General features: G+C 34.9%; 2 protein-coding genes across 3 annotated transcripts in view; both read right to left on the reverse strand.

Annotated features, from left to right (window-relative positions):
- Positions 1–881: 881 nt before the first annotated feature.
- Positions 882–1856, reverse strand: LOC148945406 (E3 SUMO-protein ligase ZBED1-like). Its single transcript, XM_089099033.1, has one exon. It carries the CDS (start codon positions 1854–1856, stop codon positions 882–884), a length of 975 nt encoding a protein of 324 aa, XP_088955159.1.
- Positions 1857–8651: 6795 nt separating this feature from the next.
- The window catches only part of LOC148945407 (transcription initiation factor TFIID subunit 4-like), a 164934-nt gene continuing 158057 nt past the window's right edge, over positions 8652–15528 (reverse strand). For both annotated transcript variants that reach the window (XM_089099644.1, XM_089099643.1), the window contains exons 10-11: positions 15340–15456; positions 8652–8949 (exon numbers count right to left, since the gene is read on the reverse strand). In XM_089099644.1, the coding sequence (XP_088955770.1) occupies positions 8836–8949; positions 15340–15456 (231 nt within the window). In that variant the 3' untranslated portion in view covers positions 8652–8835. The remainder of the gene's footprint in view (positions 8950–15339; positions 15457–15528) is intronic.

The following is a 15528-nucleotide window of genomic DNA, read 5'->3' on the forward strand; positions in this document are numbered from 1 at the left end:
TTGGTGTCCTTGGTACTTTAAGCATATCAACATGCTGCTCCCTTGTTGATGATATAAGTGTCTTCTGTGGAAGTTGTCTATGAACTCGAATTAGCAGTTAGCAAAAAATATTAAGGCAGAATACCAGATATTGACAGCTAGGCAGGTGAAAACATGGTTTTGATTTTGAATAGCCTACTGTAAGAATTTTAGAGGTACAACCTCTAAAATTCACAAATATACGTGACGGGTCTTTTTTTGTGCGCCTTTATAATGGGGAAACTGCTCAGCCGCAAACTTTTCAGGAGGCAACTCTAAAAAAAACTTCATTTGCATTTACACATTTCAGTATATAACGAACCTCTTCTAATATTTAGACTGAGAAGTATTAAGAATGGATTTATGATGTGTTGCCAGAAGAAGTGGAACGGAGAACTACCCCAAAAGTACGAAGTTAATTGGCAAAAAATCATCTGTGTGAGGTGTTTAAACAGTAGATGTAATTAACATATACTGTTAATTACCGTTAGCTTTAGGTGTACATTTGAATTTGTGGAAGAGTCTTATTCTTGCTTGATATATATTATATAGCCTATTCCACAATAGTGGTCGACACCGTTTCTGTTTTTGGCCAAAACAGAAACGGTAAAAAACGGCAATGAAAAAACGGAACAGAAACGCAAACAGTGAAAAAAAAACGGAAATCCGTTTCTTTTTTGACTTTTTTTTAACCGAAAACACGAAACGACATGTTTTTAATTAAAAACGGCCGTTTTAAAAGATATTTCTGTTTTTTTTTCAGTTTCTTTAGATTTACGAGAGTAAAGTGAATATTTATTAATATAGATTAATAAAAATGACCAAATATACAAAAAAACAAATATATGAAAAGACCACATAAATTAAAATTTATCACTTAAAAACATTCGGAGTTCAAGTGATTTTGCAGTCATTCGTGAATACTGCTTTCGCGTAAAGTACCCAGCAATACTAAATGTACTCTCACTGGGAACTGAAGTTGCAGGGACTGATAGATGCATACATGCAATTTCACTTAACTCCGGGTAAGTGTAAAAGTAATCAGACCAAAATTCTAGTGGATCAGAATTATTTTGTCCTGATCTTCGTCTCTCGCTCAAAAACACAGGAACTCTCTCCTCATATGCCCTGATAATATTTGCTGCCACGCGGTCAATGCTCATACTGTTGGCATTTTGCCTCGTAGAGTTCATCCGTAGCCCAGTCGTGTCTAGAAACTTAGAAAACAAGCTGTTTTCTTGATCAAGAGTCTCTGGTGACCCTTTTCGGTTAGTCCCTGCCTTAGTAGGAGCGACGTCAATAGGGAAAGATGTGGAATTCAATTGGATTGGATCGAGTTCTTCTGTGCTTCTCTGCTTGGAGATGAATTGCTGGAGAAGCGAGGAGATGGACTGACGAGCTGACTCTCTGTCTACATGTGTCATTTTTTCATAAATTGCAGGGTCCAAAAAGCCAGCTCTTGTGAAGAGCATCATATCAAACTTAGGACTGGCTGAAAAATATCTCCTGAGCTGAACAACTAGAGGTTCCTTCAGCCCATTGATTGACTCAGCCATAATACTAGTATCTGGAGTCTGACAAAACAACAGTAATCCCTTAATCATCAGCACGACTTTGCTTGCCGAAACATAATTGTATCCACTAGCTATAACTGTTGCCTGTTTGAACGGGCGAAGAACCTTAATGACAGCTTCCATGATGGACCACTCATTGCTATGAAGTTCGAGCTCTCTAATCTTAGCGTCACGTAGGTTTTGGTTGAAGAAGTCGCGCAGTGGCTCTTTTCGGGCACAATACATTTCTATCATGGTAAGTGTGCTGTTCCATCGAACATTCATGTCTTTTGTGATGGATTGACTAAGATTATATGTCTTGCAGATAGCTTCAAAAGATCGTGGGATTTGGATGATACTTTCAGGATTTTAACCAGCTTTCGTATTTTTACCAGTGCTGGTCCCAGCGTCAATACTTCACTAGAGACACCTCTTTGTCTAGGTATTGAGCTCTCACTATCGCTGTCAAGGTCTGGATCATTTAATTCTGAGCTACTATCATCATCATTACTACAGTCGGTATACCCAGTTTCTTCAATGTCATCATCTCCTACAATCAGGTCAGGAAAGTCATCTTGTTCAGCAGTATCAACGTTGTCATCAGATTCTGAACTGGATCCTGAATCATTTAGGTGGGGAACGCTCACTAAATCTGCCTGGTTTCTGCATTCCCACAGCTTAAGGGCATTAGTCACCACATTATGCAGGTTGTGTGCAAAGCATGAGCTTCGCATAATGTCACCGTCTCTGAGAGCCTTTACTATATTAGCTCCTGAATCAGTAATTATAAAGTAGACCTTCCGTAGAATTCTGAACTTCTGGAGGCTACTACGGATTGCACGAAGAATGTTGGCGCTAGTGTGAGCAACTTTTAGTCTCTTAAACTCAAGGATTCTATGCACCAAAGTGAGCTTGCCATCAGTGCTTTTCATCACATAATGAGCTGTAGTACCTAAAAAGCCAGACCCCGTTCTTGAAGACCAGCAGTCTAGGGTCAAATTCACTTTCCGGACATTCTGGAGTTCAGCTTTGAGCTGCTTGACCTTCCTTTTCTTTGCTGTAACTAGATGTCATGTTTGCTGAAACAACTTATTACTTACTGTATATTATTCAGTCAATTGGGCTGTAAATTTGCACAGATAGGGTTCAGTTGAAGCTGGATGTAAACAAATCACTTCTTAGTGTATATCCTGGTTCTATTTTCAGGCCCTCTGCACCCTACACTACTGGGGTAGCTAATCTGCACCTTTACCCAACCAGGTAACCATCTACTAACCAAGACTAACCAAAGGTGTAAATCCAAGTAGACTGCTTTAGATTAATTTTTACTATGGCGAATGTTTTCTTCAATAGCAAATCTTTTCTTCGGAAGACGTAAAGACAGCGCTTTTCGATAGATGGCAAGTATCGCTTATCCAATAAAAGTCGCTAGACTGCGCTATGGTGCTATTCACAATCAAAACACGGAAAATGAAGAAAAACGGGTTTAAAAAAAACAGAAACGGCAAAAACGGCGAGAAAAAAACGAAACAGAAACGGGACCGGTAATAAAAAAACGGCTACATTTTTTCTGTTTTTTCGGTTCTCCCAAAAAAAAACAGAACAGAAAACGGTAGAAAAAAAACAGAAACAGAAACAGAAACGGTGCCGACCCCTATTCCACATCCACAAATTCTCATTTTAACTGGCGGTTTTGAGAAGAATTGAATAACTGGAATATAGAATAAAAAAAAAAAATCGTCACGGTTAGCAGAACTAAATGGATTATTTCTTTTTTATAAGATTAGTCTCGATTTAGAAGTTTCGTTCAGTAAAAAATTTCCTAGTGTACATTCTCACCTTTTTTTCATTTTTGAAAAAGAAAACGCATGCTGTACTGCCATTTTTAGCTCCACGTTGGACGTGTGGAAAGGCCTGTTTAGAATGGATCTTTGTTTTGTTTTTTTTAGAAAAAGTCTGTTCAAGGTCTTTTTAATGCACATTCTTCTTTTTTTACTTTATATATACCCTTTCTGAGATCCACTTTTTGAGGGCTACCGTTAGCTTTAGGTGTACATTTGAATTTGTGGAAAAGTCTGTTTAGAAAAGATAATTCTATAATTCTGGTGATGGTCATGTGATTATTTTTGTATGAGAGGTGTGTCTACTTAGATTTTGTATTTTTTGGAGCTATTTTGACTTTCACACTTGGCGCTCTCTAAATTGAAAGTGAAGAGAAAATTTGATCAATCAGAATGACAATTAGGAATAGAGTCTCGCATTCCCTCTTTTTTAAAATATATATATATATTTATATATATATATATATATATATATATATATATATATATATATATATATATATATATATATATATATATATATATATATATATATATATATATATATATATATATATATATATATATATATATATATATATATATATATAATATATATATATATATATATATATATATATATATATATATATATATATATATATATATATATATATATATATATATATATATATATATATATATATATATATATATATATATATATATATATATATATATATATATATGCATGTTATTTACCTTAGTAAATGTTAGGGAAATATTTTGCTTGGTGTGTGTTTTGGAACTTTTCGATAACTTTTTGAAATATTAGGGGCTGGACAGACATAGCGGTTCAGTAGGCGTATTTGACGGTAGCTTACAAACTAGGATCTCTTTCTGGGTTAAGATTCAGTTTGATCGATTTGAGGCTGACTTATTAGTCTGAGAGGTTTTCTCAGCACGTCGGAATATTTTTGACATAAGGATTGGGGGGTTACTTACTACCTCACTTGAAAGTTTCGCCAAGCAACTCGAGTGTTCACGTTTTAGAAATTTAAATACTTTGCCGGAATGTGCTTTTCTGTGGAAAAGTCAGCTTATAATTGTTTCTAAGACGCTCGGAGAAAAGTCTACGTCTGTCTAGCTTTTTCGATCGTAAATTTATCGGGAACGCTAGATTGAAGATATGATTTGTCATTAAAAGCAAAGATTGTATACAGTAAAATGCTTAATTGTCTATTTTTGGTTGTTAAAAATGAGTTGCAATCCGCTTGAACTGTGCAGAACCATTTTGCATTGTTTTCGAACAAAGGTATTTTCCTAAATACATTCTTAGACCACACTGGCTATACATGACAAATAAAACTCAGAGAGGAAAGAAAACAATGGCTGACAAAGCCACACTGGCTTTGTCAGCCAGTGGCGAACCATGAAGAAGAAAAAATAAGCAAATATTTCGACACATTTTTTTTTTTTTTGTATTCTATACTACAAGTAGATCTTCATTTATAAGTTTCCCAAACTTTCACTACAACTAGTATCAGATATTTTTATTTTGTTTAAAAAGACGCGGTAAGGGCCCTCTTTTTGATATTGATGATAACCTAACTTTCTATGCTTATACAGAAGTAGTCAGTGAATCCTTAACTAATGAATTTCAAAACAAATTTAATTCTTAGGCTTTCTGAGGTTAAATCTGCTTGCCAACTAGTCTTCAGCATTTAAGACTAACTTTCTGACCTTCTCTTACTTTCTAACCCAAAGAGTAGTGTCAACTTATAAGAGTGGAAACTAATCAACAAAAAAAAAAGAAAAAAAAGAAAATAAACAACTATCACCCATAAAATTGTATAAAATATAAGACTGGGATAGAGGGTGAAATCCCTCTAGTATAAAACAAGTTTCATTTTCTAACAAAAAACAACTAAAGCTTCAATGGGAAGCTGCGGCTTCTTAAGCTAGTTGGTGCCACACGGTTTTTGTCTGTTTTTGGCTGATTTTTTTTATCCACGTTTCTTTTTTTACTTTGGAGCTCGCTACTACAAGACTACATAACTAGCGGTCTTTTTTGGTTTCTCCTATTTTGTTAGAAAACAAAATCCGATTTCACTGCCACTAGTATCTGGCGATACTCCATTTTCTTGAGCTTTATGTCGTTTTTCTGTCAGGAACTGAGATCAGACACTTATTACTACCTTTTTTTTCCAATTAAATTCATTATTCTTATTTTCACATTCAGAAAATGCCAAATGTCGCAGTGCTATATGGCGCTGATTTTTTTTCGACACTAGCGCCAGTTCCAACTCTTACAAGTTACCTGTACTCTTTGTTTTAACATATCAAACTTGCTTTCGTTTCGCAAGGGCAGTGCTAGGCCTTAGGCCATTGTGTTCAATCATTCCTTGTCTAGTTTTTTTTTTCCGGTTCTCTTTTTCAATAAGATTTTGCGTCTCCTATAATTTACAATGGTTCTCCCACTTCCAAGATTATAATGCAAAAGTTTCGCTGTTCAGCTTTCAGCAGTTTAGCTCTTTATTCAGTGCTCGAAAACACAATTTACTAAATACCTTTCGTCGATTCTATCCAGTTCTTACGATCGGAGCTCTAGCCTTCGGCCTGCAAAATTCTATCACCTCTCTTTTATCGCTACAAAAGCTTGCTTTGCAGATTTTTTCGTCATTACCAGCGTCCTAGCCGAGTGGTTAGTACGCTAAATTTGAAGTCCTTTGGCCGTGAGTAGGGGTTCAAGTCCTGGTATCGCTGGTTAATTGATTTGGAACGGGGGTCAGTGACGTGACTCTGTAAGCTCAACCAGAGTTGCCACAACTCCAAATGGGCACCTGGAGAAAAATAACTTTCGACTATTAAAAAGGGCCCTAGCCCTTTGAATTTCCAATCGAATGAGCCTTTTTTGAAGTTTCTACAACAACGCCTTCTATAAAAACCTTATATGCCCCCAGGGCATAACTTAAAACCCTTGCCCTGAGGGTAGTGCCCTCCTCAAAACATATTTTCTATCTGAAAATCAACTACGCTGAACAAAATGGCTATCTCAAAATTTTTATTGGATGGGTTTGGGGGAATAATGGGCGTGAGGGGGGAGGGGGCTAGTTGCCCTCCCATCAATTTTGACTATTAAAAATGGTACTAGCCCTTCGAATTTCCAATCGAATGAACCTATTTTGAAGTTTCTACGACAACGCCTTCTATAAAAACCTTATAAGCCCCCAGGGCATAACTTAAAACCCTTGCCCTGAGGGTTGTGGGAGTATCCTCCTCAAAAACAAATTTTCTATCTGGAAATCAACTACGCTAAACAAAATGGCCATCTTAAAATTTTGATTGGATGTGTTTGGGGGAATGATGGGCGGGGGGGGGGGGCTAGTTGCCTTCCAATCACTTTCGACTATTAAAAAAGGCCCTAGAACTCTCGATTTCTAATCGAATGAGTCCTTTTTGAAGTCTCTTCGACGACCCCTTCCATATGAAGTGCCCTGCTCTAAAGGAAAAAAAAAATAATAAAGGGTAGGCCTACATTGTGCCAACATTGTTCTTTTATGCCCTCAGAGTATAACTTAAAACCCTTGCCTCGAGGGTTGTGGGGGAGTGTCCTCCTCAAAAAGATATTTTCTATCGGGAAATCAACTACGCTGAACAAAGTGGCTATCTCAAAATTTTGATTGGATGTGTTTGGGGGAATGATGGGCAGTAGGGAGGGGGGGCTAGTTGCCCTCCAATCACTTTCGACTATTAAAAAGGGCCCTAACCACTCCAATTTCCAATCGAATGAGCCCTTTCCGAACTTTCTACGACAACTCTTTCGATACGAAGAGCCCGGATATGGAGAAAAAACAAAAAAAAAACACATTGTGCCCACATCGTTCTTTACTTAAGCAGCGCTAGCGCACTGCCTATGATAAGAGTAGTTGCAAATTTTCTTTCAGGAAGAAGTAATAAAAACTAAGATTAAACCAGCCTATTTTGATTCCCAGCCAATTTACTGTGGAGTTCCCCAGGGAGCAATTTTAGGCCCTCTACTTTTTTGGTTATGGTAAATGAGTTGGCAAATGATGAGTTGGATCGCTTTAAGTTCATTGATGATTTATTCGTACTGGAGCTGGGTGAAAAGAGTGTTCCAAATGAGGCAGACAGAATAATGGCGAGTTTATCATGCTAAGCTTAGGAGGGCAAAATGATTGTCAATCGTGAAAAATCGCTTATAATAACCTTTTCTTTTCTGAGGGACAGTTCATCCTTTGCTTTACAGAGTGTTTCAGGCATCATGGATATCAAACTCTTGAGAATTTATCTCACACATGACCTGAAGTGGGAAAAACGGGAGATTATCAAACAGGCAAACCTGGGTATACTTTCTTTAAAACTCCTTGCTCATCATGGTGTTCCAACCCCCCACCTATTGCGTATTTTTCTTACATTTGTCAGACCGCTGGTAGAATATACTTGTCCCGTTTGGCATTACGGCCTGACTTCGGACCAGAGGGACCGCCTGGAAAGGACCCAGGACCGAGCTCTTCTGGTAGTGTCGAAATCTCCCATAGTCCCTTATTGCTCCCTTTTGAAACAATTTTCACATAAAACTCTTTCGACATGCCGTTATGAATTATGTTTTAAATTTGGTGTCGGTACTTTGGAAAATCCGCGGCTTCGTGAAATCCTTCCTTCGCGCCAAAGGTGAAATATAGCTCAACCGGTACCAAAAATTCAGCCGGTACCAGTATGGCATATGCGGTACGCAAGTAGTTTTGTTCCCTCGTTCGTCAAGATTTTTAATTCTGCACCCACTCCTCAATAATTGTACATATCTACTTTTCTTTATATCATTATTCGTTTGACTCAGTTTAGTTTAAAACTGTGATATTTCGAATCAATGTATATTTTTGGAGGACGATGGCTATGGCTGTGATTTTCATATGTTTTATATGTTTAGTGTCTTATTATGACAAAAACTGCCGCTGATCAGCATGACCGTTTTTATGGCGTTTGAAAATAAAATCGTTATTTATTTATTTATCTGCATATTTCGGTTAAGCATATTTATCCTTCCTTTTTTCACTAACTGGTTATTATCCTTGTTTTTTCTTCTTCGCGAATTTTTTTTTTCAGTTTCCCATGTATAGCCAGTGTAGTTTTAAAAATTATTAAACGGTCCTCGCCTGCCTCAGGCCTTACCAATTTCTATCGCCTTCAATTGATTTACGATCTCCTACAATCTGCTATATCTGGAGATAGCCACAAATTTACAAAACTAAGGTTGTAATCCAAAAAAACAATTCATTCATTTAAAACTCTATTTAGAAAAGAGAAAAAACCCCAAGGCCTAGCAACTTAAAAAAGATAAAAATAAATAAATTGAAAACACACTATCGGTAACAAAACATTTTCTTTCAATAAAACAACTACTAAAACAGCGTTACGAATCCTCACTTGACAAAGGCTTTATACAATAATGGCGACCTACAGGTTTCTTTATCTTCTTCTAATATAAATAGCATTTCACGAACAGTCGGTCTCTTAAGTCTTGGACGATAAGGCATCTACAAGAAAGAAGAAAATTATCAGTTTTTTTTTATTATTACAAATTATTTTTACATAATTATCATATAATTACAAAACCATGCTAATTATTATCATATTCAATTTTAATTACATATTACATATTTATTATATATATATATATATATATATATATATATATATATATATATATATATATATATATATATATATATATATATATATATATATATATATATATATATATTTAGCCTATATATACATATGTATTTGATTGTTATATATTTCTATAATTATTCCTAAAATATATTTATTATTTCTATTATCTATTATATATTTAAAATAATTACTATATAATTAGCTTCCGTTGAATACAATGCTATAAATTTGCACATTGAAAAAAACTCAAATTAGATTAGCGTAATTGTACATTTAAAAAGACTGGGATAGAGGGTGAAATCCCTCCATTATAAAATAAGTTTCAGTTTCTACAGATCAAAGCAAAAGCTTGGAAATATGCACGAATATACAAAAATCCAAATATTTTAGAAGTACCCCCCCCCCTCTGTCTAGTCATGATTATTTGCACCATATGGTGCAATCTTACGCCATATATCCAAATAAAAATAAGTGTCTCATTTCTAAGGTCATGCCAAGCAGAAAAACTTGAGGGGTTGCATACATGAAACCTTTTAAAATATTCAACTCAAAATTAATTCAGAAATTAACCCATTATAATGCTTTTTGAGTTTTCTGATACGACGTTTTAAACATATAAACGTTTTTAAACTGGCCAGCTATTACTAATCAAACTAAGTACACACAAATTAAGATACATGTCTGTTCGGAAATCCATGAAAAAAAAACAACAAAAAACTGTAATTTGTAGACTTGTAATTTGTTAGAATTAATGCCAAGAAAATATTCCAATTGCCATCTAGCATTCAAGAACCAAATTTATAATTATGTTTAATCGGATAATGGTTATGCAATCTAGCTTATTGTCTAATAAATTCCAATTATAAGTCTTTGTCAATCTGTCAAATTAGCTAGCATCTAAACTGACAGATTTTTTTACTGTTTTTTTTTTAAAGAATGTTTAAAAACACAATGTGTTTTTTAAAGAACAAAACCGGGTAGATGACCCGGTTTTGTGAATTGCCTGATTTAGAAAAGCTATTAGCACAGAAACACCAAAACAGTCCTTAGACATGCCGCTAAAATTTAACCTTAAGGTTAGAGCAATAATAAAAATGTTATTAAGCGGGTTTGAAAAAAAAAATAATCAATTAACCAGGAGCGGATCTAGAGAAAAATCTGGTGGGGGGGGGATGCGACAAGGGTGCCAATAATTGACCAAATTGGCAAACTTATTGAAAAAAAAGAGTGAAAGACTCTATTACCATATGTACCTGGTTTGGGTGAAAAACTTTCACGGGTTTTACGTAAATTTGGTATTGATACATGTTTCCAATCGTTGAGGCCAATGGGTAGTTTTTTTTAGTTCTGGTAAGGATTTAACCTGGGGAAATTTAGTAAGTGGGGTATATAAAATTCCGTGTTTTTGTTGGAAGTTTTATATTGGTAGGACTCACCAACAATTTGTTGAAAGATTTATTGAGCACCAACATTGAACAGAAAAAAACCCTACAATTAAGCAAGCCTCCAGAACCTTTTGTTTCAGCTTTAGCAGAGCATATTTGGTTTCAACCAGATCATTTTGTAAAATTAAATTTGATGAAGCCTTAGCTATTTCAAATGATAAGGGTTACACTCAGTGGGCGAGGGAAGCCATAGAAATTAAAAAACATATGTTTGCTAACCTTTCGATAAATAGGGACACAGGTAATTTAAATATTGCCTCAATTTATGATAACCTTCTAAAGAGTGAATCAACAGTCAATAAGGGAGTAAAGATTTTAAATAATCACCAGGGGACTATTTTACCTGCTAGACCAAAACGATTTGCTTCAGTAATAGCTAACAAAAGGATTATTTCACAACAGAATTATTAAAGTAATTTACGGTTTTTTTTTTCCCAGTTACTCGGGTGTCCTCACTGAAGTAACTCTATAATAATAGCATCTTTTCCCTACGTGGATCAGTTTGCGCCAATTGTACATTGTTTTTTTGGTGGTGGTTTTATTGGTTTTTAATTTTATCTTGTTTTTTTTTATATTGTTCTTCTTGTTGTTTCTTTAAGTGCTGAAGACGCCTTGTTTGAATACAGGCGAAATATCCGCGTTGTTTTGCATTTGTCTTTTCTTTTCTCTCCACTGGCCACAGTCTCGTTTGTTTGTTGTTTTTTTTTTTGAGATTTTTCTCTTTTTTTGTTTTTGTGAAAGACAGAAAAAAAAACAGGGAGCAAGGGTGCCAGAAAACATCTTGTGGGGCCTCAGGCCCCCTCCCGGATCCGCCACTGTAATTAACAGACTTCAACATAAATTGACGTTATGAAGGTTTATATTCCCTGAATAGCATACCATTTTGCGGCAAGCCTACAGCTGTAACTTACGCAAAGGACAGGATACGCATATCGTCGGATTCATTAGTCTCAGATCTATACATTGATCGAATCAGAATTATTTTATCAACAAGAATTTTTCTGAAAATGACCTAAACGTGCTTAAAAAAAGGAAAATAAATATTTTTTCAACGATTTTTATCCAAAATTCAAATTATTCTTCCATCTAAACACAAAGCAGAAAAATAACATGCAAATACTTGCTCGGGCAACCTAAGCATTAAGTTCAGAGTCGCTATTAATTCCGATTATTTCGATTTTCTTGAAAAAAAGTCACCTATGTTGTGTTTTTACAAGTTATTTATCTTTTCTCCAGTGCACATTTTTCATAGTGCCTATAATAACGAGGCACAATTCCGTAATGCTATTATCACAACTAAGCAGTGTTGGTCACGTGCTATATTTCATAATAAGAAATAGAAAAAATTCTGATTGGCTCAAATTTGGGCTAGCTAAATCTCTACATTGATAACATTTCATTGTGAATGGGCCTTAAGTGGGTTATCGACATGCGTTGTTTTCAGCAACCCCTGCGTATTGAAAGTAACCCCCAATAATTGTGAGAAAAAAGGATAATATAAAGCAAAGAAGAAAGTTGGATGCACAAACAATAAATTATTTATTATTAATAATTACTTATTACTAATTATTAATAAAATAATTTTGAAGTTAGATATTAATTCATTCGTGCATTGGTAATTTTAAAGTTTATTTTCTTCACCTCACAAACTATTCTTAGCTATAGCTTCAACGGTTCGAAAATTAAGTCTAAAACATTCCTGTCAATACTAAGTAGAGAAGGTATTTTTTGGTAGTCAATGAGAGTGGAACAGAGTAAGTCGAGATTAACTCAGAATGGAGTATCAAAATCTGTCTTGTGTTTAATTTCCAAGACCAGCAAGATTTTCCAAAGCTTAAAAATTTGTCTCGCAGTTTTCCACCGAGCATGAAAGTCTCTGTCTTAGCTAAAATCATTCAAGAGCTTTCGAATTCCGAATATAAAATAGGTATCATAAAACACCAGTGTGAGGACCAAATGCCCTTTCGAATTCCGCTTTCCGAAATTCGCCCTTTTGCCCTTTCCGAAATTCGAGCTTTCAAATTCCGAATATAAAATAGGCATCGTAAAACACCAGTCTGAGAACCAAATGCTCTTTCGAATTCCGCTTTCCAAAATTCGCCCTTTTGCCCTTTCCGAAATTCGAGCTTTCGAATTCCGAATATAAAATAGGCATCGTAAAACACCAGTCTGAGAACCAAATGACCTTTCCAATTCCGCTTTCCAAAATTCGCCCTTTTGCCCTTTCCAAAATTCGAGCTTTCGAACTCCGAATATAAAATAGGCATCATAAAACACCAGTCTGAGAACCAAATACCCTTTCGAATTCCGCTTTCCGAAATTCACCCTTTTGCCCTTTCGAAATCAAGCTTTCAAATTCCGAATATAAAGTAGGCATTATAAAACACTAGTCTGAGAACCAAATGCCCTTTTGAATTCCACTTTCCAAAATTCACCCTTTTGCCCTTTCCGAAATCGAGCTTTCGAATTCCGAATATAAAATAGGCATCATAAAACACCAGTCTGAGAACCAAATGCCCTTTCGAATTCCGCTTTCCGAAATTCGCCCTTTTGCCTTTTCCAAAATTCGAGCTTTCGAATTCCGAATATAAAATAGGCATCATAAAACACTAGTCTGAAAACCAAATGCCCTTTATTTAAAGGCATATCTCAATTTATGATTCCATCTGACTAAGGTAGATTTCTGGTTGGATTCTGGGGCGTTTTTTTTATAATTTTCATGATAGAAAAAATTGGGAGCTATTGAGGTTTGAAATGCCGATATTAAAGCTGAATAACTTTGAAACTGGTGCTTGAAATGAGAGAATTGATAACTATTTGGATAACCCGCCCAAGGTAATCGATCACTAGCCGAGGTAACCCCCATTGGAAACTATCTGGATTTTGCCAAGGCGTTAACATCTGTCTCGCATTTTCCCACTGAGCATGAAGTCGATGTATTAGCTAGTTGGATTCGTTGGCAAAACCGAAAAATCACTTTTTAAGAGCCAAATTCGAAGAGAAGACGGTTACTAGGAGATGTGGAGATACACCCTAATAATGGTTTCCTATTGTCCCTCCATAATGCAAACTATACAACGTAAGAGTGTAAAACGGTCTATGATTGGCTCGCTAATACACTAACCAGAAAATTTTTATTCTAACAGATTTTAAGTAAACCAATTAAACAGAGCTACTTAGCCCAGGTGTAACCTCTGTAATGCTGCCATGGGCAGATGAACAGAAATATATAACGATGGAATCAATAGACCCCTATAACATAACAACACCCTAAAAATCTCTGCATTTTTCTATATTACACTATCTCTACTTTATTTTATTTTTCTATTTCTATATTATACTCTGTTGTCATTGCATTTACATTAAACAATTCGTGGTAACAAACTGTAAGTGAGAAGTGACTCGGCCCAATGGTAACCGAAACTCTAAGAAAAAGGAATTTTGATAATAACTGATACATTGGTGAAAGAATTGGCTTCATATGCTGATTCCAAATAAATAAAATTCATTTAGTTTGATGTTATCCATCAAAAGCTACAAGCCTGAGAATATACGTAACATTCTCGAAAAGGGGAAAACCCCCTAAAATCAAGGCCATATTAATGAAAATCACATCATAAGATTCAGCATATGAGCGAACTCTAATGTTGAGGTTTCAACCTCCTATCTACAAAATATAGAATTTTGTATTTTTTTCCATTTTCATAAATAGATTCAATTCAAATTTTGCCAAGACAAACGAATGCAATGTCAATTTCAAATCGAAAATAATTTCAAATTGAGAGCAAAAATTCTCCAAGACGTTAAAAAATTTTCAAAAAAAGACATCCGTTTGAATACCTATCTGAAAAAAAAAGAAGCACCAACAGTAGAAGTCTACCAGCAAAAATAAGAAGCTTTCATTTTATCTTAAATAAAATTTTGCCCACAGCCAATTTTGATTCGAAACAGTTAGGATTAAAATATTCACACGCAAAGGCGTTTTTTTTTTATATACAAATAAAGGACGAAGTACGTGAAAGTGTGTATTAGGATTTAAACGCGACAAAATTATAAAACAAACTATCCAAAACAGTTTATGTGTAGTCATATTTTGGTGTTCTAATTACAAAAAAAAAACATAATCAAATATGGCACATTCCATCGCAGAAAAAGACGAATTTTCTGTTATACATTACAGGTAAAATTTCCCACACGACTTTTCAGGTTTTACTTTCCATCTTCTTTTGCTTGCTTTTACGATCGGAAAGAGGAGCGAATCAAATATTCACTATCATGAAAATATTTCTCTGAAAGGGTGTTACCCCAAAAAAGGTTTGCTTCTGGCGGTAGATGTAATTGTTCGTTTAAATAAACAACACCCTTTTTATTATTTTGTAAAAAATCAAATCAAAACTACAAAATCCGGCATAAAGTCTTTTCATTTTTTTTTATAGTTTATTCCTTAAACAATAATAGTTTTACTTTTTCCTTTCACACAAAATAGGAATGCGGGATAATAAAAGAAGAAAAAGCAACCAAGAATACTTCAACACTAAAAAAAGGAAACAACTTTCCCACCAGAGGCAAAAAGTCACAAAATATTCCAAATGCCCCTTTTCAGCACTTCTTTCAGAAGATGACACAATGTCAATTGGGCGCACCACATTTCGAAACTCCAAAACGAACGTTTTACTTTTTTGGAGTTCCATTAAATGAATACAAATTTAGGATTTATTTTAATATAGATAATATTTATGAATTATATTGAAATGTATATACATACGAAAAAAAAAAAAAAAAAAAAAAAAAAAAAAAAAAAAAAACCTGAGTGACTCCGGTTGCTCCCGTTTCTAATTTTGGCTTCTTCCTAAGGCCGATTGCTTGCAACGCTGTACGATTGGCTTCCGCTTGACGCATCTCTTCCATCTCCACACGTTGCATCTACAAATTAAAGAGGCAATTAATAAATAAGAAGAATAAACCACATTCATTGAGTTTAAGCACAAATTAGAC

Source organism: Artemia sp. Qi Xiang Cuo, chromosome 13 (genome assembly GCF_049724085.1).
Source record: "Artemia sp. Qi Xiang Cuo chromosome 13, ASM4972408v1, whole genome shotgun sequence".
NCBI classification, from domain to species: Eukaryota; Metazoa; Arthropoda; class Branchiopoda; order Anostraca; family Artemiidae; genus Artemia; species Artemia sp. Qi Xiang Cuo.